The following is a 24,674-nucleotide window of genomic DNA, read 5'->3' on the forward strand; positions in this document are numbered from 1 at the left end:
TAAACAATAATCGTTTTTACTAACCACAAAAATAATTGCTGAGTATCAGAAAGACAACTATTAGGAAAATAGACATTTCTCACAGACATAAATTACAGAGTACAGAAACAGAACAAACTGGCTTTCAGGCAAAGCCTTAAAGACAAGAGAAGTCACATTTTTTGTGGCAAGAAACACCAGGAACATATGAATGTCTACGCTCCCAAAATATCCCCACAAAAGTGCTAGACTTAGGAATGGATCCATGAAGGCTCTCCTGTCCCTGCTGGTTGGACTTGTGGAGAGCCTGTATTGGCTAGTTCCAGCCCTTCCTTTGGTAGCTTGATGCTGCAAGACATTTCAAGGGACAGAGGGATGGGACTGGGATCCCAATAGCAGCTTGATCCTATTGTAAGGTCAAATGGCTTTTTTTGATGAGCCCCACTTTACACCTGACAAAAGGTATAAATACAGGTAGAAAAAAAGAGATCTAAACTTTAATGATGATAATAGGGGCAATAAACCATGGAAACCCCACCCATGGCTCATTGGACATGAAGTGTCCAATGGGGGAAGAAGTACCTAGCCATCTCTCAGAGAAATTGGCACATGCACATGAGATGGAAAAAGCAGGAGAAAATGCTTGGAAAAAACATTCCATAAACATTGTCCAAAAGGGATAGACTGACTGGCCTGACAACCATCCAAGGTTCTATAAGAGAACTCAGGATTCAGTAGTTGATATGCCAAGACGACAAGGAGTTGGAATGTTTTTAGTACCAGGAATTCTAGGATTCCTCACCTGGATCAGAACAGATCCCTGCTGTGTCTCCCCACTAGTATCTTTGTTCCATACAGTTCACAGGGCAGTCTCCTGAAAGACATAAGTATGAGTTCCATCTACCCTGGGGAATCCTTCAGATGCTTCAACTTCTTCTGTATTGACTCCCAAAGACAGGCCTTTTGTCAATCCATTTGCTACACCATTGTTGATTTTCTCCACTCCCAAAGAGGTTGGCTCTGAGCAATTAGCATCCTTTAAAAAAATTAGAAAGCAAAGATCAACTATCCTCAAGGCTTCTGGAACACTGCTTTTTAACACACTAGTATCGTAACATTCCCACTGCACTATCATACCTCATCCTCCAACTTGTACAAAACTATTTTAAAAATCCCTGCCACAGAGAAATTGCAGGAATTGATCAAATATCAATTGATCAAACAAAGCTAAAGGCAAGCAGAGACTAAACAATGAGGTATGCAGCCACTAAATCCAAGAGGTTACGGGATCCGAAAAGGGTTTGCTGGAAAGGAGGAGGCTCTGAGGAGATAGGAATTGCTGGAAGATTCAAGAGAAGAGTTTGCTGGGATGGGTGGAGGGAGGGAATGATCTAAATTTAATGAGTTAATTGGAATTAGTTGGAATTTTATTGGTCTGAAAGTGAACTTTCAAGTATGCATGCTAAGAGAAAGTTAAAAAAAAAGATGTATTAGAATGTTTTAATTTTGGATATGTTTTTAAAGAAAAGCTTAGTGTTTTAAAATGGATGAAAAATATTTTCCCTTTAAGGTTAAAGAATCTAAGAATACAGTGAATTTTGTTAATATAAATGGTGATAATTTAGAGATTATTAAGTGCAAATAGAAATATATATTAATTCAACAGCAAGGAAGATATAGCAGTAATGGTTAAATTGATTGTTCTATTCAAAGAGGAGAATATAAGTTTTTTATTTGAATATCACTTCTGGACTTTGTGCTTGTGATGAAAAAAAATGAAAGTTGATTTTGCCGATTAGATAGATTTGTTGTTATAGAAATGGCCATTTATATACTAATGTGTAAAAGTAAAAAGTTGAGGTGGTAATGTTATCATACTGTGCTAAATAGAGTCAGAAGTCAATGCCTTTTTCTTTCTTCCCTTATACCTCATATTTTCTTTTCACCCTTTTTCCTTCCCTTAATTTCCTATTTTTCTTTGTATTTTATACATTGATAAAAAAATAAATAAAAGTTCTAAAATTAAAAATGCAAAAATGAGGAGATAGGAATTGCTGGAGGATTCAAGAGAAGAGTTTGCTGGGATGGTCAATACAGAAAGGCTGCATGATCAAGAGAGCACTACAGTATGCTGGAGAAGAGACAGCCTATCTTGAATGGAGCACAGAAGAAATGAAGAAGGAAACCAGGTGAGGAACAGGAGATGTTGTCCAAGCTACCAAGGAAAATTCATTTTTGGACAGAACCCCCTTTTTTGGGAAAAGCTGTCTTAGGAAACTCCCAGAAAATTATCTTTGCTTGTCCTCATACAGCAAAGCTGGCTGAGGAATTCTGGGAGTTGAAGTCCACAAGTCTTAAAGTTGCCAAGGTTGGAGACCCCTGCTCTAAAGCTTTTCTGCAATGAGTGCTTTATTTAACCTTCAGTCCACTAACGGGGTCATGTGGAAGAAAAACACTGCATTGTATTCAGGACTCCAAAGGAGAGGATATCCCAGGCACATCACTTCTACAGCCCACATTCTAATAAACTGATGCTTTGTAATTACTTTATTTCCTAGTAGGGAAACCCAACTGACAGCCATTTTCTGGGAGCATCCACAGCATGTTTTCAAAATTCCAAATGTATCCATCAACACACCAAATGCCTGGGTCCCTGAGCCTAATTTTAATCAAGTCTCTGCTCAATGCAACATCTGAAATGACAGAATCCTCATTAGTGGCCATCCAGCCTCTGCTTAAATGCTCTCTCAGCATTTGACTGCCAAATTGTGCTTAAATGATAGGATGTTTCTCTTAATGTGGAACTAAGATTTGCTCCTCCATAATGGCCACTGTTCCTTATCTTCTGGGTTAACAAACTTAAATCTCACCTCTGCAGGGTCACGTACTCCACAACGGAGCATTTTGTGGTACTTTGCAGGCAAACAGCAAAGTAATCGCGGCAGCACTAGAAAAATGGTTTTGGGATTTACATCCCTCCCACGTGTTGGGCCTGTGAGAGAAAAAAGATGGCGTTAGCAAGGGAAATGTGGGGAAGCAGAAACCTTGTAGGGCAGTTCTTGCTGAGTCCAGGAGTAGCATTAGTAAGGTTATCAGGAATGGGGAGCAACTCTTTGCAGAACTTAGATTTACATCTCCTACCAAGGAAAACAAAGAACCCTAATATTCCTGGTGTCAACTCATAAAGCATTCCAGGCCTGCTCTCGAGTTGCCATAGGCCTCATAACCCTCACACCTGGGTAAGGACTAAATAGAATGCTATCCCAAGGCAATCTAACTTTGTAAGACAAGATTTAGGCAACCTAGTTTCCTTTGATGCTTTCGATTTCTATTCCCATCAGGTTTAGTGACATGACCAATGGTAAGAATTTGTGGAAGTTGTAGATCAGCTAGATGGAAGACACTAGCCTTCCTATAACGAGGTGCACTGACTGGAAGACCAAACCCTTCTTCCTTGCTTTTTAAGCCATCTCTTAGCACTGCAAACATTTGACTTCAATCTTTACCAATATCAAAACCTGATTTTATTCATTTTATTTATTCCTGACATTTGCATCCTTTCTTTTCATAAGCAGTCGTGGCAGTTTACACATGGAAATAAAAGGAGATACTTCCTCACTCTTTTCAAGTTCTCCACTCTGCAGATGTAATGATACTATGTAAAATGATGGCAAGCTATGTTTGAATATCCAAGATCAATTTCCCAGCAAGACCTATTCTTGATGGCCTCTCCATGCAAGATGCATGTATATACGTATAGCCATATATACTTGGGGGTTATTTATGTTCTGGATGGTAGTTCTAGATCCTATGTATTTAAACATGTTACGTACCAGTGAGAAGACTGACTAGCAGTCCTACCACAATAACTGTGGTAGAGTTGTGTGCGCTGTACCACATGTATGATAAATTGTAAAACTTCCGCAAACCTGTCAGCCTAGAAAAAATTCAAAGAAATACATGTCAAGAGCTATTCCATTCAAACATCTCCTCAGACTAAGTGGTGGAACAAAGCCAGAATCCCAAAGAGGCAGTTCCACAAGCTTCTTTTAGGTTATACAGTAATCACTGTATTCTCCCAGTTCCATTGCAGCCCCTGATTTTCTGTCCCTCAAGAATTAATGTCCCAAAACAAACATTTGAGCAGCAATTAGCTCAAAGAAGGCAGGTTGATTTAGAAATGCAGTAGGGGAGCAGAAAACATGCTCAATGAAAGTCACATAGAGTTAACAAAAAAATGAGAAAGAAGCTCAAAAGGAACAGATCTATCAGTGGCTGTTAGCTAAAGTGATAGATGCAGTCTCCAAGTTGAGAAATGTTTTGAAACCAGTTATTGCAGAGCAAATACACGAGAGAGCACTGGTCCATTTTATTGCTGAACTTTTCTCAGTTGGCGATTGTGAAAAACAAGATGTTGGATTAGATTACTCTTTAATCTGGACAATTGCAACTTTTAATAACATGTTCCAATTCTTACAATGACCTTATAAAATTGCCATTGCTAACACTTATATATTACAAGAAAAGCAGTCAAAGGCTGCCTTTCCTCCATAAAGTTTGATCAATGCAATTGTCTTCCAGATCTCCTCATTTGATTCTGGCCTCTCGAGCCTGAGGGTAATTATGATAAAGATGGTAAAAGAGATGTTTAACCCTAATTCATGATACTTTCCCTTATACAAGTCCCCCCTAAGGAACTTTTCATTGTTCTGTTCTGCTATTCTGTTAAATGCAATTCCATATTGATAATTTATTATCTTGGTATTATGCTGCCTATAAAGCTTTATAAATAAATAGCTAAGGAGGGTTTGAAACCAGGAACTATGCTGCTCACAAGGCTCTTTCTCTAAGCTAGTTATAACAGTGTTTAATTATTGCTCATAAATGAACAGCCTAACAATTATAAAAGAAAATAATAAAAATGATCCACTGAAAAGAAAAGATTAAAAAATGAACTTGAGAGGAAGAAATATAGGAAGAGAAAGAGGTGATAACAAGAACTAGAAAGAATTAGCTAGAGAATGGATTAAGAAACATCCAATATTTGCAAGCACCTCCAAGAGTTGAAACATAGCTTGGAGAAGTTAAAAAAAAAGTTACTTTTTGTAAAGTGCAAATATGTTTAGGGTCAGGGCTAGTCTGAACCTATCAAAATTCAAGCATTCACTAGTGTAAACATGATTTTAGGGGAGGAATAAGAGCATTGCTGAAAATCCAAGAGGAACATGTCTTGCAATTTATACTGCATAAGCACAGGACAGCTAAACATCTTGCGGAGGCAATGTTTCAGTTAAACAAACATTGGATAATGTTCTGAACTGTGAATAAGTCAACAATTGAAGTACTTGCTAAAAAAATGAAGCAGGGCAAGGTGAGAACTTTCTCTTGGAGAAGGATCAAAAGGCAAGTAGGTTCAGGCTGTGACCTTTGATGAAACTTAAGAAATTGAGTAACATTTTGGAGAGGAATCTCCTCCCTACATGTCCTAAACAATTGCTTCTCAAGGCAAGGCTTCTTCTATTACCACTATCTTAACAAAACAATATGGACGTCTTCTCATCCGAAAAGCGAAACATCTTCAAAAGAAAAAGTCCAGTTGCCTCCTGAAAAAGCACTTTTGGGACAACTATGACCTGGATGACTGAGAATCTCTATAGACTTAGCTAAAACAATATAGAATTTTGCAGTGAACCACCTAAGATTCCTGGAGTTAGGCATACCCTACTTGACAGGAATTGAGAATGAAAGTTGGACTTTGCAGCATGTTCCCAACCTGTTACTTCAGCCCAGAAGATGTTGGACCACAGAACAACTTTCTTGTTTTACCTTTCTGGAGCTGTTGTTGAGGTCAACAATGTTGTCATGACTGCAGTAGTTAGATTCCCATCAGTTGCTAAAACAGTAGGATCAGGAGACACAGACTGGTAGTTGATAACCATGTTCCCAATGCCCACCCAAAATGCCATGGCCAGCCCAGCAATTAATCCAACTACAGCACCCTGTGGAGAAACAAGGAGTAAAGTATGAGGGGTTTTCCCACATGCATAAAAAGGCTTATTCCCCAAAGGGTCTGAACATAAACTGGCTGGGTTCACCCACCATGGCAGGTTGAATCTACTGCAATCCCTAAATAAATCCTATGAAACAGTGGCAGATGATCAAAAGAATTAAAAATTGCCCTGGTTAAATAGTGGGTAGCCATCTTCACCAGTTTCCTTGAGGAGGCTGGCAAAGTCCTGGTTTATTTTTTACAGTTAAAAAAAACTAAAAATAAACACCAATGATAACCAAATCAGATAGCAAAGACATTCACCTTCTGTCCTCTTTTCTCCCTTCAGGAGCTGAAAACAAACAAAAAATAATAGAATGTTCCCAGACAAGCTGTATTTTATAGGGCTGCTCTAGGCTCTTGCTTCTGTGATCAGCAGCTGGGACAGAAGGTGAACATCCTCTGTAAAGATGACACAGATCATTGAGACAGGGCAGTTTCATCCAAGCCAACTCCAGCTAGATGAATACTGATCTTCTCTTGCCCCATTGCTGACTCAACTTTTTTTCTTTGCATCACATACTAACTTCGTTTTTGAGTAGTAGCAAACAGTAGCAAACAGCAAATACTTCCCTGAGTGTATCAGTTGTTTGTGCATAATACACACCAAAGTCAGAACTTCTGTAAGCTTGTTTCTTTGGCAATACTACTAGAAACCTGTCTTGTCACCATCCTCCATCAGATGTATTGCCAGGTGAAGGGTACATGTATGTGCGTGTGTATGCCGAATCTGACATTGGGCATAGGTATGAGGATCTGCCCAGCGGCTGGGATAGCAACACTTACCACAGAGTTGGCACAAGGAAAGAACATGCCCAGGCAGAATAGTCCCAGCAGTGGTCCTCCCACCATGCCAAAGATGCTGATGGCAGCCTTAGAAGAGGGGGAAAAAAGGAGGAGTCTGATTTGGGGGTTTTCCCATGAAAAACTGCCTTCTGCTGAATCAGATAATTGGTCTATCTAGTGCTGCCTGCAGGTGCTCCTTACTGAATCTGGGAATTGCATGAAACACAGATAACTGAGCTACCGCTTCCCTTTACTGCTTATCCTCAGTAAATATGATAAGGTATCTGAAGTACAAAAATGCTATACTTTTGTTAAAATAAGCAAATCCAGTCTGGCCCAGAGTTCTAATGGCTGAGTCAGAAAAATTGTTCAATGCACAATGTTTTGATAGGGCATCAGGAAGAATAAACTCCCTCCTTACCTCCTGACAATTCTGGCAACTAATATCACCGGAGAGCTCTATTTGATTAAGATGCATTTGGTGCATTTGATGTCATCTATGGTCCATACAGCAATCTTCCCCATGTTAGGTGCCCTCCAAATACACGGAACTTCAATTTTCAGAACTCTCAAGCATGGCCCTGCTGGTTAAGGGTTACCCCTAACAAATTTTGGGAAACCATCTTTATACAGTGGCAGCTACACAGACAGAGAAGGCAGAATTATAATTTTCCAGGTAAAATATCAATTTGGCACACTGGGCACAAATGTAGTTAATTTGTGGTGACTGCACTGAAAAAAAGTATGTAATGTAATTTGTAAAATATGTTAAACAATGTAATTTGCTACACTTGCATTATATCTTTGGGATAGAGTCCTCCATACCTTTTAATTGCCACAGATTTGCTATGTGGCAATAGGCTCATGCTGCTGTAGTTCTTTCCCAAAGTTGCCAGAAAGTAGATTGTAAAGATGTGGTTGGGCAATTCAGGGAATAGCAACAGAGGAGGAGGAAGAAAAAGATGAAGAGCATCAAGTAGCTGGCCAGTTGTTCAGCCCCTAGGTCCTTTATGTCAACCCAGAAAGGGCCAAGGGGGGGCGGAAGGCAAAGAAGAGCAAGACTAAAAGTAAAAGAGAACGAAAAAATAAAAAAGGAAGTAACAAAGGAAGGCAAAAGAAAAGAAGAAATATGGGAGGGAGGGGCAAGGATTATGTTCTGAGAAGAAAAAGAGGGCCTGGAAGATTGACTTGTTACTTTGACAAGATACTGCCTATCAAGCATCCAAGAGGAAAAATCAGTGAAGAATATATTATTTTAAAAAAGCAGATGATAGGGCTAAAATGCTTCTCTCCTTTCTGAGATAATGATCTGGGACTGCATTACAATAAAATCCTCTTGATGAAGAAGCCAGAGTTTAGTTTGATTCTGCACTGCAGATGATATCACCAACAACAGAAGGCCAACAGAGAAAAAACATCATACTCTTTGACAGATGCCTAAAACTGAAAGCGATTGTTTCCAAACACAGTTTCCACAGTTCTCTTTTATCAAGATTTCTTAAGAAGAGATTAGGATTACAATAATCCTATTATTTGGAGAACAAATTTATCCATATGTACATTAAGGTGAAGATGTTTTAATTTTATTTCTATGCCTTATGATCCAATGAGGAGACAGGTCTTTTCAATTATAATGGGAGTTATCTTAACAAAGATAGATTATGGGGACAGATACAGTGCAAGTTGCTATAGAAGGAACACATCCTTTAAAATTACAAGAGCAAGCTAGCTCTCCAAAGGGGCATTGTCTACTGTTGAGTTAGTTAATTTTATTATTTGTTAACAGACATTCTACCCTGTTCTGAGGATTTAATTTGCTTTATATTATTAGGTTGGAACTTTAACATTCTAAAAATGTTTAAGAATTACAATTTCTTAGAGCTACCACAAAGAAAAATGCTGTCAATTTTACATTTTGTATCTATGAAAAAATTATGGCTTTCATATTGTTTTATATCTTTTTGCCATGATTGGTCACAGACTGCAATAAAGTATATACATATTGATAATGGAGAATTTTGCAGGTGGCCGATTATGTAACCTTTATCAGTCTGTGAACAATAATTACAAAAGGCTTCCTTCACTCACAAAAAAGAAAACTACAGAAAATCTCATATCCCAGGAAAACAACCACATTTTTGTAACACCTTCAAAGCAATGAACTGCTTTGAAGTCATTGAGATGACCTTGGAGAAGGCATCCAGAAGCCATCAGAACAACAAGAGCAGAAGAAGCAGGTGTTAAGGGGTGGGGGGTGGGGGAGAAAGTATTAAAAAAAAAGACTGGGTCCCTCCTGACTTCCTGGATTATAACAAAGAGAGAGAAAATACAGGCAGACTTGCATGAATTTATTACTATAGCCTAATCTCAGTAAAGCATAATTCTAGTCTTCCTGATCGGGTCTACCTTGTAAAGCTGACAATTCATAACGCCACATATCTTTTGGGGAGACACCTCTTCTCCACATGCTTTCCTGTCTAATGATCACTCCTTACCTGTAGCACTGGACCCATCATGGAGGAGATATAAGCCATGCCCAGGCAGAGAAGACCATAGGCCAGAGCTGGGAAGAGAAAATGTCAAGACAGTGGAGCCAAACTGAATGCTGGCAAGTAGAGGATGCCCTAAGACTGCATTTGACCACTTTGACAGGCATCACTCACCTAACAATTTGGAGTAGAGTGTGGCACGACTCTCAGGAATGTTGGCCACATATGGGCGAATCAGGTCTTCCATGGTCACTGTTGCCAGTGAATTGAAGGCTGAAGAGATGGTGCTGTTGAGATGAGAGGATTGAGACAGATAGGAGGACTATGTAAACCAAGCCCCCTTACATCAAGCCCAGATCCTAGGTCCAAAAAGGAAAGGAGGGCTTACCTTAGGGAGCCACTGAAGAGACAAGCTACAAAGAGACCAGGCAAGCCAGGCACATCTTGAAGCACATCCATCACAAAGTAGAGGACCATCTGCAAAAAGGAGGATGTCGGGTGAGAAAAAAAGACGAAAGGACAGAGGATCAGATTGGTGCAAAGGACTGCCACAGGCACTGTGCGATGCAAAGCAAGCAAGCAAAATGTTTCCAGGAGCGCACACAAGTGAAAGGACATCGCAAAGTACCTGAAGGTATCACTGTTACCCATCATCAGATTTCAGGGTGAACACATTCACTTTTCATCATGCATGGATTTCTGCCAGTCTCTGTGAAACAAGACATTTTCTCTTCCCCATTAGGCTGGAGGTCTGCATGCACATGTGTGAATATGGGAATGGAAGGAAGACACCCTTCAGCAAGTGCAGAAAAGAAGGCTTGAGTAAGAGAATAACGTAAGCCTTGTTGCACAGGCTAGCTCCAAATTGTGCACATGTAAGAATTTGGTCAACCTGATCAGGTGAAGCGTTGAGCTGCTCCTGTGTCAATTGATGGTCTTGGTAGTAAGCAAACATGACTAAGCCAGTGAGGCAGCTGAGGCAGAGCACAATTTGCTGGCAAGGGAACACTGCATAGCAGGACCTAAAGGGAACAAGAAAAGAAGAGACAGTGTTAATTTAACTAGTTACACTTTTCAACCATCTGCTTTCTCTTGGCTAAATGTATCATCTTCCCATCCTAAGTCCTGGTTCCATACTCAGCCAAGCGAAGCATCTACAGAGCTTCTTGAGACACCCAGCACGGTAATTCCCCAACCCTCCCAGTAGCCCACAAGTGTCACACTCACAACACAGCCTGGCGCTCTGAACGGGAGCTTAGATACCGTTGGACTTGAGCCTGGTTTACCCCATAGAGAGCCAACATCATGAATACGCCCCCAAAAGCCAGAGTCCAAAAGGTGTGTCGTTCAAAAGGGTCAGGATTCAGACTATTGAAGAGAAAAGTCAAGGGTCATAGGAACATCAGGCATGTGTATGCACATGAACTAAATTGCTTGCAGCTAGGGGAGCACAAATATGAGTGCTGAGGGAGCTCTTCAGTTACTGCTCTGTAAACAGGAAAGAAAACTTGTCCCTCACTTACTCAATGCCTGATATCTTGCCCTTCTCATCAGCCAGCTGCCAAACACGACCTATGCCGCCAACCTTAATAGTACCCACTACAATCACAGCCACCTGTCCTGCAAACATGACAAATGTCTGGAACACGTCTGTCCAGATCACAGCTTTGAGTCCACCCTACAAAGAGAAAGAATCTGCTGTCAATAAGGGTAGCAAGATGAAAATAGTGAGAATCTGGAATCCTCACAACACAGAAGCTAGATCTTCACAAAGGACAAATAGCAAGGAGTTGGGGTGATATAAGGGGAAAAACTGTCCCATCCCTTTTTCTTCAAGAGATTACTCACCAGGGCAGTATAGAGGGTACAGACGATGCCTATGGTCAGCACTGAAGCCCAGATGTCAAAATTGGTCACTGCAACCAAGAAAGAACTGTCAGGGAAGGGTCTAATTGCTGAAAGCCTCTTCCCAGCAAGCTAGAAATGTTCCTCATCTGTTCACATTGAGGCCAAACCAGGCTTTTGGGTCAACGAGTGCTAGCTTTCTTTGAGCAGATCTTTGTCCCAAATTCGTAGCTCAGAAGAACTTCCTACCCTAAATTCCCATTGTGAAAATGGATCATCATGATCCTCATTGGACCCTCAAGAATGTGGCACTTTACTCACCTGCATTGAGAGCCAAGGCTGGGGCATAAAGGACCACTCCCATGTATATCACCTATGGGGACAAAATCAGTACCAATGTTGCTGGACCACAGCTGGCTCTATGACCCTCAGGTCAGAGGAAGGTAGAAGGAAAGACAAATAAGGAGACCCATGTCTATTGCCTTCTCCTTCCAATACCTACATAAGTTCTTTATTCAAATAATATTCAAGGTGTATCTTCCCCTGAGATTTAGAGAGAGGAGAGGGAAAAACAGACCACAGGGACCATTTAAAATATATTATTGTGTAATGTACTTTAAAGCAATTTTTCCATCAAATAGTCTTACTTTTTGCCCTCACAAGAGCCGTGCAATTATTTGACTGAAAAAGTGACTTGCCCTAGAATTTTAGTGAGAGATTTTAGGAGTTGTTAAATTATGCTATGAAGGACTTACTATGTAATGTTTACCTCTCTACCTCAAAATGTCAGCAAATGGTTGTCATTTCGTAACAATTATACTTTGAGCATTCTTCAAATGCCATAAAAGAGAGATTTAAAAAAACCATATGCTGCGCTACAGTTACAAGTTAGCAATAGCAATACCACTTAGACTTACAGTATTTTTCAGAGTATAAAACGCACCTTTTCCCCCCCTAAAAGGGGGTGAAAATTTAGGTGTGTCTTATACACCGAATGTAGCCCCGTCCACCCACTGGCCCCCACCCTTTGGCCTCTGCCTCCCAGCAGTTACCTCCTTGCAGCAAGCAGCAAGAAGAAATAGCTCCTTTCTGCTTCAGCACAGCCTAATTAGCACAAGTTGATTGGATTGGCCTCCCGACTCTCAGCTGTTTTGCTCTCAGCTGTTTTGCACGGGCCTCTGCTGCTTGCTGCAAGGAGATAAATTGCTGGGAGGCAGAGGCAGATTTCTTTTTCTTATTTTCCTCACCAAAAAAGGTGTGTCTTATAGTCTGGTGCGTCTTATACTCCAAAAAATACGGTATATGCCAGCCCATAGTGTTTTACAGCACTCTATGAGCGGTCTACAGTGTCAGCCTATTGCCTCCAACAAACTGGGTCCTCATTTTACCAACCTCGAAAGGATGGAAGGCTGAGTCAACCTTGAGCTGGTCAGGATCGGACTCCTGGCTGTGGGCAGAGTTAACCTGCGATACTGCATTCTAATCACTGCACCACCATAGTTCCTTTTATTTGTTGCTCACCTCTGTTTATTTGTAAAAATAATGAAGGTGGGTTACAAATAAAATAAACGAAGTGACCTTCACAGCAAGGCAGATTTGAATCCACATATTCCCTATACTGTAGAGCATAAGACAACAGGAAGAGGATGAGGCCTTGGTATTCCAGAAAGAGTTTGATGAAGCCAAAAATGTCACAAGGAAATAAAGTTTGATATCTGGACTCAAAAAATGTGCAGGAGTGTCATTTGAATAGGGTAGGAAGCCTATCCTTGGCTAGAGATGCAAATGAATTTACAAAGCGAAGAGAGAAATAAGAAATGAGGAGATGAGGGGGAAAAGAGCCAAAACACACACTTAGATAGGAAATCTAGCACCTAGATCAAAAAAGGAGGAAAATATGGTTCTCATTGCCTGGATAGCTCAGCAGACTAATGCATTGTAATTTAACTCCAGCTGTCTGCAATTAGTAAGTTCAAATCTTGCCAGGCTCAATGTTGACTCAGCCTTCCATCCTTTCTAAGGTAGGTAAATTGAGGACCCAGTTTGTGGGGACAATCAGCTGACTTTGTAAAAATATACAAAAGTATGAAGGCTATTGCTTAACGCATTGTAAGCCGCCCTGAGTCTCCGGAGAAGGGCGGCATATAAATCAAATTTAAAAACAAAACAAAACAAAAAAAACCCAATGTAGATAAATTCTGTACTTACCATCTGGAAGATGAAGGTGGCTGTTCCACATAGTCTCACCACCTTGTTGAAACGCAGCTCCAGATACTGGGAGGGCAAACAGAACAGGCAAAATGATGAAGTTGTGGAAAGGCAGGTAGATGCAACCCTAATAAACTTATCTTGGTCAAGACTTTGGCTCCGTGGAAAACAAGGTAAGATCAAAACACAGGTGCTCATCAGTGATCAAATGCCTAAACTTCTTTGGGGAAGGGATATAACTATTTCTCTTGACATTCTTCCTAGCCCATGCTAAAATTTTGCCATTTGGTGCAGCTGCTATTGCCCCACATTTGTCTTCCAACCCAAATTACAGTTTACTTCTTTTGATATTCCCTACCTAGAGGGAGAGGGAGATGGGATAGAATAGTAGGGTATCTATATTTGGATTAGGTTTGTGAAGATGGGAAAGGGAGTAAGTTTGTCTTTAGACATACAGCCCATGGCATCCTTTCCCAGGCTGAACTTTGCTTTCAGTCTAAAGACAATGTTTTCAATCAGGATTTCAGTTATTTTAAACATTTTCTGTTATCATGGTATCCAAAGCAAGTGGAAAAGTACAAAAGCTATTCAACTTAAAAGCTATGTGCAAATGAATTCATGTCTTGTTTGGGGAAAATTAAATTAGTAGTGTTCAACTTAGAACAGATTGCAAGGAAAAAACTAGAACCAGGATGGATTTGATTTAAATCGCAATTTAAATCATGATTTAAATCACTAGTAAAAAGGCTTGATTTAAATCAACTCAATTTAAATCATAATTTTTAAAGAGCAACTGTCATCTCTGCTACTCCTTTGACCCACTGTTGACTCACCGATAGTCCCAGTGTTGCAGAATATACAGCCTCATGCTACATAACTAAGCTCCATTTCATGCTGAATAAACTAAATTATTTATGTATCTTAAATAGAAAACTATCTTACGATAGATTTTTACCCCAAAAGTTTTTTATTAAAATAAATTCAATAAAAATTTTATGTCCAAACTTCCACAGATGTATCCTTACTCTGTTTTAATGAATTTATAACAATAGATGTTGCCAACTAAGCCACAAACATTGACTATCTTTTAAACACTTTCACTCTAGGAGAAAACACAGAGTAAAGAAGAGGGAGTCAAGGTATTCTCCAAAGCGCCTGAGGGTAGGACAACAAGCAATGGGTGGAAACTAATCAAGGAGAGAAGCAACTTAGAACTAAGGAGAAATTTCTTGACAGTTAGAACAATTAATCACTGGAATAACTTGCCTCCTGAAGTTGTGAATGCTCCAACACTGGAAGTTTTTAAGAAGATGTTGGATAACCATTTGTCTGAAGTGGTATAGGGTTTCCTGCTTAGTCAGGGGTTGGAAGGTCCCTTCCAACTCTATTTCTATTTCTATTGATTTCTATTTCTATTGATGACTCTAATCCATTATGCAGGTACTTTTATGCATTTAACTTGTATGTTACCTTTTCAAACGTTTCTCTCCCCGAGGCAGCTTACAATACTCTAAAAATATTATTTGTTTCTGTAAAGCTAAAAAATACAATATAATTAAACATGCTGGCGCCAATTCTCATATTCTATGTCCATAGAATCCATGCCCAATACTTACCTCATATGTACTGGTAAGTCGCAGGCGATAGAAGATTGGGATGAAGACATGAGCTGGGATAAGAAGGCCCAGAAAATAGGAGCAACCAAGGAACCAGTATTCAGTCCCAAAGCGATAGATTTCAGCGGGGACACCAAGAATGGCCACAGCTGACTGGAAAGTGGCAAGTAATGAAAAAGCCAGAGGTAAGAAGGACATGCTACGATTGGCCAGTAGAAATTCTTGGACGGTGCGCTGCTTCCCACCACTCAGTGCATAGAAGAGTCCTATCCCTGCAGAGAAGACTAGCAGCAGCACAAAAATAGCATAGTCTGCCACAGTAAACTTCATTGTTGGTGTGGTACAATTGCTGACACCTTTGAAAAAGTAGTGGCTGGTGGAAACCGTTGGTGAGTCCAGCTGTTGGAGAATCCAGCTTGTTAATAACTCTTGTTCATAATGTAGAAGCACCCATCATGGGTCGAATGGCTAAGCTGAATTCTACCAGAGCACCAGGCTCTGTTTTGTCCACTGCTGGAAATGCAGACAGCAGCCCATCACCAAAGTGCCAAGCAAGTAATTTAGGTCCGGGATCCTGTTGAGGCTGGCATGCTCAAGAAGAGCCAATCTGGAGGAAAGAAAAGAAAATGCAAGTGAATAGAATGCCAGAGCATACAATGTTCAATGAGACATTCATCTTAAATGCCAACAAAAGCTCAGCTTACGCACTGTTCTGACCTTCATTCAGTCACCTCAGAGTCTCAAAACCTAGGACTGAGCAAGGAAAGTTTTCTTGACCTAGCAAGGGTTGGCAGGCTTCCAAGCAGGGTAAATGCTGGCAACCAACTGTAACCCCTTCAAATCAAAAACACTTTTGGCCTTTTGCACAAAGGTCCATCCATCTCCCAACAGCAGAGGCAGGGTGGAGTTGACAACTTGCACACCAGGGGTGAAGGCGTCAGAGCAAAGTACTCAGTCTGGGCAAGCCAAAAACAACAGTCAGAAGAGTCAGCAGGAGATACATTCAACACATTTTTCCTAATAAAATATGCCAGTACACACACCAAGGCAGCCAACTATGACACTAGCAACCCAGATGCTGAAAGATAGATCCAGTAGACCAATTAAGACAACTGGTATTTTGGTGTACCATTTAGTTGCATGTGTGAGGTAACTATCTTGAGGTTATAACCCTATCAAATCAAGGCTCCCTGCCCTTGAATGTTTTCTTCTTCCTCCCTCCTTCCCTCCTTTCCTTTCTCTTTCTCCCTTTCTCTCTCTCACACACACAATTCTCAAGCCTCATTCACACAAGCAGAGGAAACAAGAGTGTCTCCTCCTGAACTATATAATACTTTGAAATGCATATTCGAGTTTGCATTACAAAATATTCTTTCCTACAGTGAACCCCCTCTCCATTAGAAAAAAGAACTACTGGTATGAAGGATAAACTAGGACAGTGATGGCTAACCTTTTTGCCGTCGCGTGCCAAAAGCAGGGGGAGCATGGGGGGGTTGCGCGCACACGTGCTTACACCCATAATTCAATGGGCTCCGCCCCTGTGCATGTGACAACCCCCCCCACTCTTGGCATGCGATGGAATGGTGGGCCCGGTGGGCCCGTTTTTCACCCTCTGTAGGGCCTCTGGGGGCTGAGGAAGGCCGTTTTCGGTCTCCCCAGGCTCCTAGAAAGCATCTGGAGCCTGGGGAGAGCGAAAAACAGGCCTTCCCCACCCCCCTGTAGGGCCTCTGGAGGCTGGAAACAGCCTGTTTCCCAACTTCCGGTGGGCCCGGAAGGCCCGAAAATCAGCTGGCTGGCCCACGATTGTGTGCTGGAGCTGAACTAGGGCAACGCTCGCGTGCCCACCGATATGGCTCCATGTGCCACCTGTGGCACGCGTGCCATAGGTTCGTCATCACGGAACTAGGACTTCTACTCCTGACAGATTCCTTTTCTGTGTGCGGAGCTTAGGTGTAATCTAGAAATGGAGGAAGTTATATTATATATCCGTGATGGCGAATCTATGGCACACGTGCCAGAGGTGGCATGCAGAGCCCTCTCTGCTGGCATGCACACTGTCGCTTCAGGTCAGATCTCCATGGCGTTTCTTTCGTGAGCTTGTTTCTCTGCAAACGCCATGCTGCCGGTGTTGGGATGCCCCATCTACCGCCAGCCAGCTGGTCTTCGGGTCCCTGCTGCGCATGCATGTGTGTCTGTGCATATGCATGTCTGCGCATGTGCACGTTCGCCTTTCAGTTTGGGCATGCGCGGGCGCGCAGTTTGGGCACTCAGTGTCTAAAAGGTTTGCCATCACTGTTATATATCCTTTATTCAGAAGATCAATTAATTATAAACGATTAAAACAGGTTCAGCAATAATACTGTAGGCAAAGTTAGCATAGGATAAAAATTATTTCTAGTTTAGAGGCAGATGAATAAATCTCTCCTAAGTCTTTAATATAGAAAGGTTGGCATAAGAACCATGAATGTTGTTCCTTTCTTTTCTACAGTTTACACAGCTTATCTCCTTTGTCCACATCTATGGTTGTAGTCACCTGCTGTGATTATGTTGAACTGAGTTTTTAACGTTGCTTTTAAAATGCTGTATGCTTGCTGTTTCTATTTTAATTGTTTTAGTTGCTTTTAATTGTTGCAAACGATCCAGAATCATATATGGGAGAAGAACAAATCAAATAAATAAAAAATTGTCAACTGCATCTCTCTTCTGGTAATCCCTCCCTACTCTTAGTTTTCTGAATATTTTCCTTGTAAGCAAAAAAAAAAATCCAATTAAGTTTTACTAGCATTAATAGATTGTGTATAAGCCTACTGCGTCAATCAATATGAATAAATATTAAATTATGGGAGCCTCCATCTTCAATCTGTATAGCCGTGAAACACAATTACCACAATTACCACTTCATCTGATAAGTTCCAGAGAAAGAGATGTCAAAAACTTTTATACGCATACTGTATGCTGTAGTTTTTATAACTACAAGAAAATATATCTTATGTATAAAAAAATGTGTAAAAAAACCACAAGAATGTAATTGCCCTGTTTGAAAAGCCAATTTGTCTCTAGCTTTTATCACTGAGGGACATATGATTGACCTCAGTGGTGTGCAAAATATTTCATCATCCATCATTCCAGTTTCAAAACAGATAAGCAGAGTGCTGTAATTTGGCGCCTACAAAATACTTTCCTTGGAAAAGCGAAGATATGGCAATTAATGCTCTGAAATTACTCTGATGGAGGAAGATGAAAAGGCCTTCAGATGGCTCAGTGTTAACAACAGGCAGGAAAAATGAACATTCTCTTCCATACTGCTTCTTCTATGAATCCCATCACAAAAACCTTTTTTGAATTATTCTGTGAGTCCAGATAGCAGAAGGAGATTGTCTGAAGCCATTCTCCAAAGCCTATTCTTCAGCCAACTTTCACCTGATAGTTCATTAATATGGAAGAGATTTCAATTTCAAGAAAGAAAAGGAACATCCAGAATTTTTTTAAAAAGCCTTCAGCAGAATCAGGACAGAAAAACTGTGATGGAATGTAATCTGGATTCCCAGGAGGGAGGGGTGCATTCCAGAGGACAAAGAGGGCAGCGTTGGCAGAAAGAGGGTTAAAACAGTTCCTCTCTAGCGCTTCCCAGAGTATATCTGTAGTTATTCAGAGTTGCTTTAGTCTGGAAAAATTCTATCTATAGGTGAAGAACAATAAAGGAAACTATTCTAAAGTAACTCATATCATTTATGGTTCTTGGGGCCTACAAAAAAACCCAGGCAAATTTCTCTCAGCCATTAGCAATCCCTCAGCATCAGTGAAGAAATATGCAGTCAAATGGAACCCAAGCAAGAAATCCTTGAGATGTTGAAGAATGACGTGCAACATTATTGAGACAAAAGCATGGCCTGATCCAGGCTTAGACAACAGCTGCTGAAGGAACCTAGATTGATAAGACAGTGAAAAAAATGACTTTGAGGCAGAAAAAAGTATAAAGCAAAGATAGGAAAGCCTTAAATGTAGGGCTTAACCTATAACCCAAATTTCCTTCTCAGGTAATGTAAGAAAGATCAGGAGAAACAAGAGCTCAGTGTGAAGGGGATACAGGTAGTCCTCAATTTATGACCACAATGGAGCCCAAAATATGTTGTTAAGTGAGCTTTGCACCATTTTACGATCTTTCTTGCCACAGTTGTTAACGGAATCACTGCAGTTGTTAAGTTAGTAACACAGTTGTTAAGTGAATCTGACTTCCCTGTTGACTTTGCTTGTCAGAAGGTGATCACATGACCCCAGGGCACCGCAACCGTCATAAATATGAACCAGCTGCCAAACATCCAAATTTTGATCATGGGGAATGCTGCAAGGGTCATAATTGTGAAAACACATCATAAGTCCTTTTTTTCAGTGCCGTTGTAACTTTGAACAGTCACTAAACCAGTGGTGGGTTGCTCCCGGTTCGCACTGGTTCTATAGAACTGGTAGTAAAACTGTATCCACTGTATCCATGTTCGTTTGCACCCAGTGAAGCACTGGCGGCTCCAGAGGGCCTGAGAGAAAGTCAGAGACGCCCTAGCTCTCCACCCGTACTGTTTTATCCGGGAGGCTCCAACCACTGACCCCGACATCATGAAAATGCTTCTGCGCATGCGCGCGAGCAAAGCAAACAAACGCGCACGCGGCCCCGTTACAAACCGGTAGTAAAGGTAAGTAGAACCCACCCCTGCACTAAACCAACTGTTGTAAATCGAAGACTATCTGTAATTGCCATCCTTTGAAATCACAGCCTCTGCCCATTGATTATAAGACAATTGCCTTAGCAATTTTGAGCCCCAAATGGTACAGCAGTCCAAACATGGCAGAGACAGACTACAGATTTCTTTTTTATAACTACATTGTGAAGAACTTCACAGGTTCCTTGTATGGGAGAGAATCTGTGGCTTCCGTGGTCTGACTGCAGTACATTTAAGGACACCAGACAGAATTTGCCATCCAGCTATTGTTCTACCAGTCTCTATCAGTAGAAAACAAGCTTGCCAAGTGTGGATGTTAAAAGTCATAGTGAATTGACTGCAGAACTAGTAGATACCATCCTATCCTTTGTGGAAAACCATAAACAGTGATTCCTCTGCCTGACCCTGAAGCCTCCCCATAGCAATGACAAAATGAAGAAAAACATAACCATATTGTTCCAATATAGTTAATATTTATGTATTATTTAATATTTTGTTCTTCTTGCATTTTAGAATATGAACCAAGTGTTAACAGCTAACTGAATCTTTTGTTATTTTGGCCTTTGGGTACATTCTCATCTAGGCATGATTAATAATTGCTAAGTAAACTGAGATAGGCCTGACCCAGCAGGCATACAATCTATAATGACAAAAGGTGGAGAAAAGAAAGTAGAAGCATAATATGCTAGTAATAGAGAAAAAATCCAAGTAAATGGAAACGGCTTAGTAGCTTGAAAAATCTTAGGTCCAAATCGCCTCAGTGATCTAGCAGTTCAGGTTTAGCCAAAAATAGACTCCCTTGGAAATTAATGAAGAGTCAGAAAGACTGCAGAGAAATAGATTTATTCTGTAAAGGGCTTTTACTTTGTGCAATCATCAAGAGCTCTTAAATGAGCAAGACCTTTAGAGAAGACAAAAAGAAAATTAGTTTACACAACTAATTTCTCTTCTCTTTATATGAAAGTATCAGCAGGCTTTGATGCTGCAAACAAAATTGGGGAGGGAAAATATCATGAAGGAAAGTATTCTAAACAGAGAAGAACAAGTCTGGAAAATAAGCAGGATCAGTAGCTAATTCTGGCTAGGGATATTGAATGCATAGTTAGTGGGATTAAGGCAATTGCAAAATAGGCAGTGGCTTGTTAAGGCTTGCCAACCAAAGACTGAAAGTTTGAGGATCAAGGAGAAAGCACTAAGGAAGGATTCTAGTCATAGGGTGGAAGGAACATCAGAGATCTTCTAGTCCAACCCCCTGCTCAAGGCATGAGACTTAATACCATCCTGGTCAAATGGTTGCCCAGTATTTTTGAAAACCTCCAGTGATGGAGCATGGTGGCACAGTGGTTAGAATGCAGTATTGCAGGCTAATTCTGCTGACTGTCGACTATCAGCAGTTTGGCAGTTTAATTCTCACCGGCTTCAAGGTTGACAGCCTTCCATCCTTCCTAGGTGGATAAAATGAGGACCCAGATTGTTGGGGGCAATATGCTGACTCTGTAAACCGCTTAGAGAGGGCTGTAAAACATGGTGAAGTGGTATATAAGTCTAAGTACTATTGCTATCATAATTCTGAAAGGCAAGTTATTCAATTGATTAATTGTTCTCATGATCATAAAATTTCTCCTTACTTCTAGGCTTGATCTCTCTTTAACAAGCTTCCATCCATTACTTCTTGTCCTGCCTCTGGTACTATGGAGAATAAGTCAATCCCCTTTTCTCAGTGGCAGCACCTCAAGTACAAGTTCAATCCCCCTACTCTAAATAAATTGCTTCAAGAAATCCCTAGATCATTTTGCTCTCTACTAAATTACATATTCTGAGATGGAGAACTGGTTTTCTTCCAAAGACAGCACGTGGCCAGATACATAGCCAACTTGTTTATGTGCAGTTGAAGAATTTCAAGGCAGATGCTCCAGACTGCCCTTCTCAGTAGACTGGCCTTCATCCAAGAAAACCCACTTTTTAATCTCACAGCCATAAACACTATTTTAGGTCGATAATGCCAAACCTATGCCCAGTCACACCGCTATAAGTCCACTACACTAGGAATAGCCACATCCTTTTTTAATGTCACATAGCATCTCCAATATTACGGTAGATTAATTGCCTTGATACCCATTGAATTAAGTTCACAGGTTACTTTCACCCATTCTAAGGATAACATAGGCCAAAATACAGAACTTCGACTGGAGACAAGCTGCAAGTTCTTAGTCAAGGGCACTCTGCACAAAACTTTCCATCTACACTGAACATGTCAACATATTAGGGCATGAGATATGCTGGCTTCCTCTTGAGAAACCTCTATCATTTGCTGACTTAGATAAGAGTGTCCCTTCTCAGAGATTCACTCTCACAATTGCCCTCTGACCAGGAAGCGTCAACTTGCAAGCTCCAAATCACATATAAAGAGGATGGTAATTCATTGGGGAGGATACCAAAGCTCCCTTTTGTTTGTCAAAATTAGGCTACAAGTCTAGCCACCAAATTAAAATCTGGCTCAGCTATATCTCAAGATTTGCAAGATTCTAGGCATTCCATATCAGATGCAATAATTCCAGGCTGATTGCTGGAAGCATTAACAATAAAACTAAAGGTTAAATATTTTGGACATACAATCTGAAGTTTGGGATCAGGGGAGAAGATTATCATTTCAGAAAAATATCAGAAATAATTGTCAGAGATAAGTAGCTAGATCTTATTGATGATACAAACATGAGTTTACAAGAATTCAAAGAAGCAATTACTAGCAGGTAATTCTAACAAACTGAAGTTGATCCAGTCACAAAAAGTCACACGTGATTGAACACAAACATCATAGAGCTTCTCCTCTATATTGTTTGAATTTGAAAAAACTTGCTGGCCAGTGAAACCTTACTCTCAATCAACTTCTCCCCTACAAGTTCACTGGATGACTTTGATTTACTGTATATCCTTCTCTAAAATTAAATTACTTTAGAGATATTGCAAGCAAATGTGGAAAACTGCTTCTGTGCTCATCTCTAAAGAAATTACACCCGTTGACACAATTACAGGGGCAAACAGGTTACAGATGTAGCAGAGACAATTGGCACTAATCAGAATATGTCTAGTGGCAAGTGTATTTTATGTGTCTTAGGAAAAGTTTGGCATACCAACAGTCTCACCCCATGCGCACCCAGCCAGAAAAGGCAGATAATCCACAGAACGGGAATGACATATATAATTTCTTTAGCCTCAGGGGATCCAGGCAATTGCATAGATTCTCACTTAGGGGTCCACAATATCTTCAGCAAAGCGACCTGCTACACAACTTTGCCTGGGGCTCCTTGTAGCTGAACGGGAAAACAATGCCTCCCATCTAGATGGAATTCCCAACCTCCCCTCCCCATGGCTCTCTACCTGTGCGAGGAAGCAAAAGGTAGGGGACGGACATACTTAAATTCCCTGCTCATGAGAAACGCTCAAAGAAAAACAGCCCTAAACACGTGTAGCATCTTTGCCTATAATCAGGGAAGTAACAGGGAAAGCTTTTTGCTCTAACGCTAGAAAAGCAGCTTCTGGCCGGGGAGGTGTTTCTCCTACTTACCACGAGGCCAGCGATGGATGAGAGGTAACCTCTCCGCAGTTCGGCGGTGTAACCACGTGCAGCTCTGCTGCTGCCGACACTTCGGCTTTCACCGCTGGGTTGACATTCCCAAGGACAAGCACCGCCCACTTCGCGCATCAGGATGACATCAAGCCGCCCATGCCGCCTACCGCCATGTTAATATCTGGCACTGGGCTGCGTTTCTACTGCAGGCACGCTAAACTACAGATTAGCCTCATAGGGTTCAACCCGGCATGTTACGAAAGCCCAACCAGCGCTGTTGCTTTATAGTTGCATGAAGCGTGTACACTCAGAGAATGTATTAATTCCTAAACCATGGACAAACGTATCCTGAAACGCAAGCACAGCTTGCTTAACCTGTTTGCTTAAATGAGCTCATTTTTTACATAAGCAAAATACGCTGAAAAGCCAACGAATTAAATGAGAGGAGTTTGCAAAACACACTTCGGAAGTTATGGTTCACTCTTCTCCGAGGAAAAGAAAAAGAAATTTAAAGATGTTAAAAGGGCAGGAAAATTCCCCTACAAGAAAATAGAAGCAGAAACTCGGGCAGAGATTGAGCCTCCACCTTTGTCAATGGGCGATTAAGAAGCTGAAGCCACTCTTATTTTCCACAACAAAGGAAGGACAAAATTACAGCAGCCCGCAACACCCAAACAGGCATGGGACACAGAAAAAAGCAAACACCCAAAAAGCAAAAGAAATCAAGCCAAAGTAATTAGAATTTTAAACACGCGACAAAAGGAGATATTCACTAAAACACAGTAATAGCAAACTGATTAATTATAGGGAACAAACAAGTACAAAGGGTTAGGAAAAACAGATTGGACTATAAAACAATTACTTATTTGCCAGATCCAGAACGGAAGAACCCAATCACAAAAAGCAGAATTTAAACACCATAAAACAATCACACACACAAATCAAAGGATTCACATGCCAAATCAAAAGAATTTCAAAAGACTTTATAAAGGGTCACATACAAAATCAAAAGACTTTTTAGGATATAAAAAAGGGTTTTTCTTATAGTTCAAACAGGCTAGCCTCGGAACGCTGTGCAACTAATTCCGGCATTCACGCAGCCGACCTCCAATCATTTCGAAGTAATCTCCCAGCCGGGAGTTTTGAATTCGAAAAGGGAAAACTCTGCCTTCCAACAACCCTTAAAGGGAAAGGCTTCTTTTTCTTTCAACAACACTAAGCCATAACCAAGTTTTAACAGTAACCATTTAAGAAACCTGATTCAGCACAATGTCTTTCAGCCCAACAGGTTCTCAGGGTGAAGCAGGGTCTTTCTCAGCCAAGTACAGTGAAATACCTCAGCTGACATCTATTTATACCCCAACTTTCAAATTACAGAACCTTCAGGTTAATAACCATTTATAGCAGGTGAGCAATCAG

At 40.8% G+C, this 24,674-nt stretch overlaps 1 protein-coding gene across 2 annotated transcripts; it reads right to left on the minus strand.

Annotated features, from left to right (window-relative positions):
* Positions 1-24,576, minus strand: SLC5A6 (solute carrier family 5 member 6). 2 transcript variants are annotated; one of them, XM_034421133.2, is made up of 16 exons: positions 23,253-24,576; positions 14,973-15,579; positions 13,357-13,422; positions 11,470-11,521; positions 11,152-11,219; positions 10,827-10,981; positions 10,531-10,671; positions 10,196-10,325; positions 9,692-9,780; positions 9,478-9,590; positions 9,310-9,377; positions 6,815-6,901; positions 5,806-5,978; positions 3,813-3,916; positions 2,850-2,971; positions 1-1,015 (listed from the first exon to the last, which is right to left on the minus strand). In XM_034421133.2, exons 2-16 carry the CDS (start codon positions 15,300-15,302, stop codon positions 839-841), a joined length of 1,875 nt encoding a protein of 624 aa, XP_034277024.1. In that variant the 5' UTR covers positions 15,303-15,579; positions 23,253-24,576; the 3' UTR covers positions 1-838. The 2 variants fall into 2 exon arrangements, with proteins under 2 accessions (XP_034277024.1, XP_034277025.1); XM_034421134.3 differs by having other exon boundaries at positions 24,257-24,378.
* Positions 24,577-24,674: the final 98 nt, after the last annotated feature.

Source organism: Pantherophis guttatus, chromosome 1 (assembly GCF_059756535.1).
Source record: "Pantherophis guttatus breed Tessera chromosome 1, ASM5975653v1, whole genome shotgun sequence".
NCBI lineage: Eukaryota > Metazoa > Chordata > Lepidosauria > Squamata > Colubridae > Pantherophis > Pantherophis guttatus.

Bases quoted from the DNA above. Each gene is read 5' to 3' on its own strand.
- SLC5A6 (XM_034421133.2), bottom strand. From the start codon at position 15,302: ATGAAGTTTACTGTGGCAGACTATGCTATTTTTGTGCTGCTGCTAGTC. The intron at 9,591-9,691 runs GTAAGCCCTCCT...TCATCTCAACAG, and splicing joins CTCTTCAGTGGCTCCCTAAG to CACCATCTCTTCAGCCTTCA. The intron at 3,917-5,805 runs GTAAAACAAGAA...AATTTTTTCTAG, and splicing joins TCAACAACAGCTCCAGAAAG to GCTGACAGGTTTGCGGAAGT.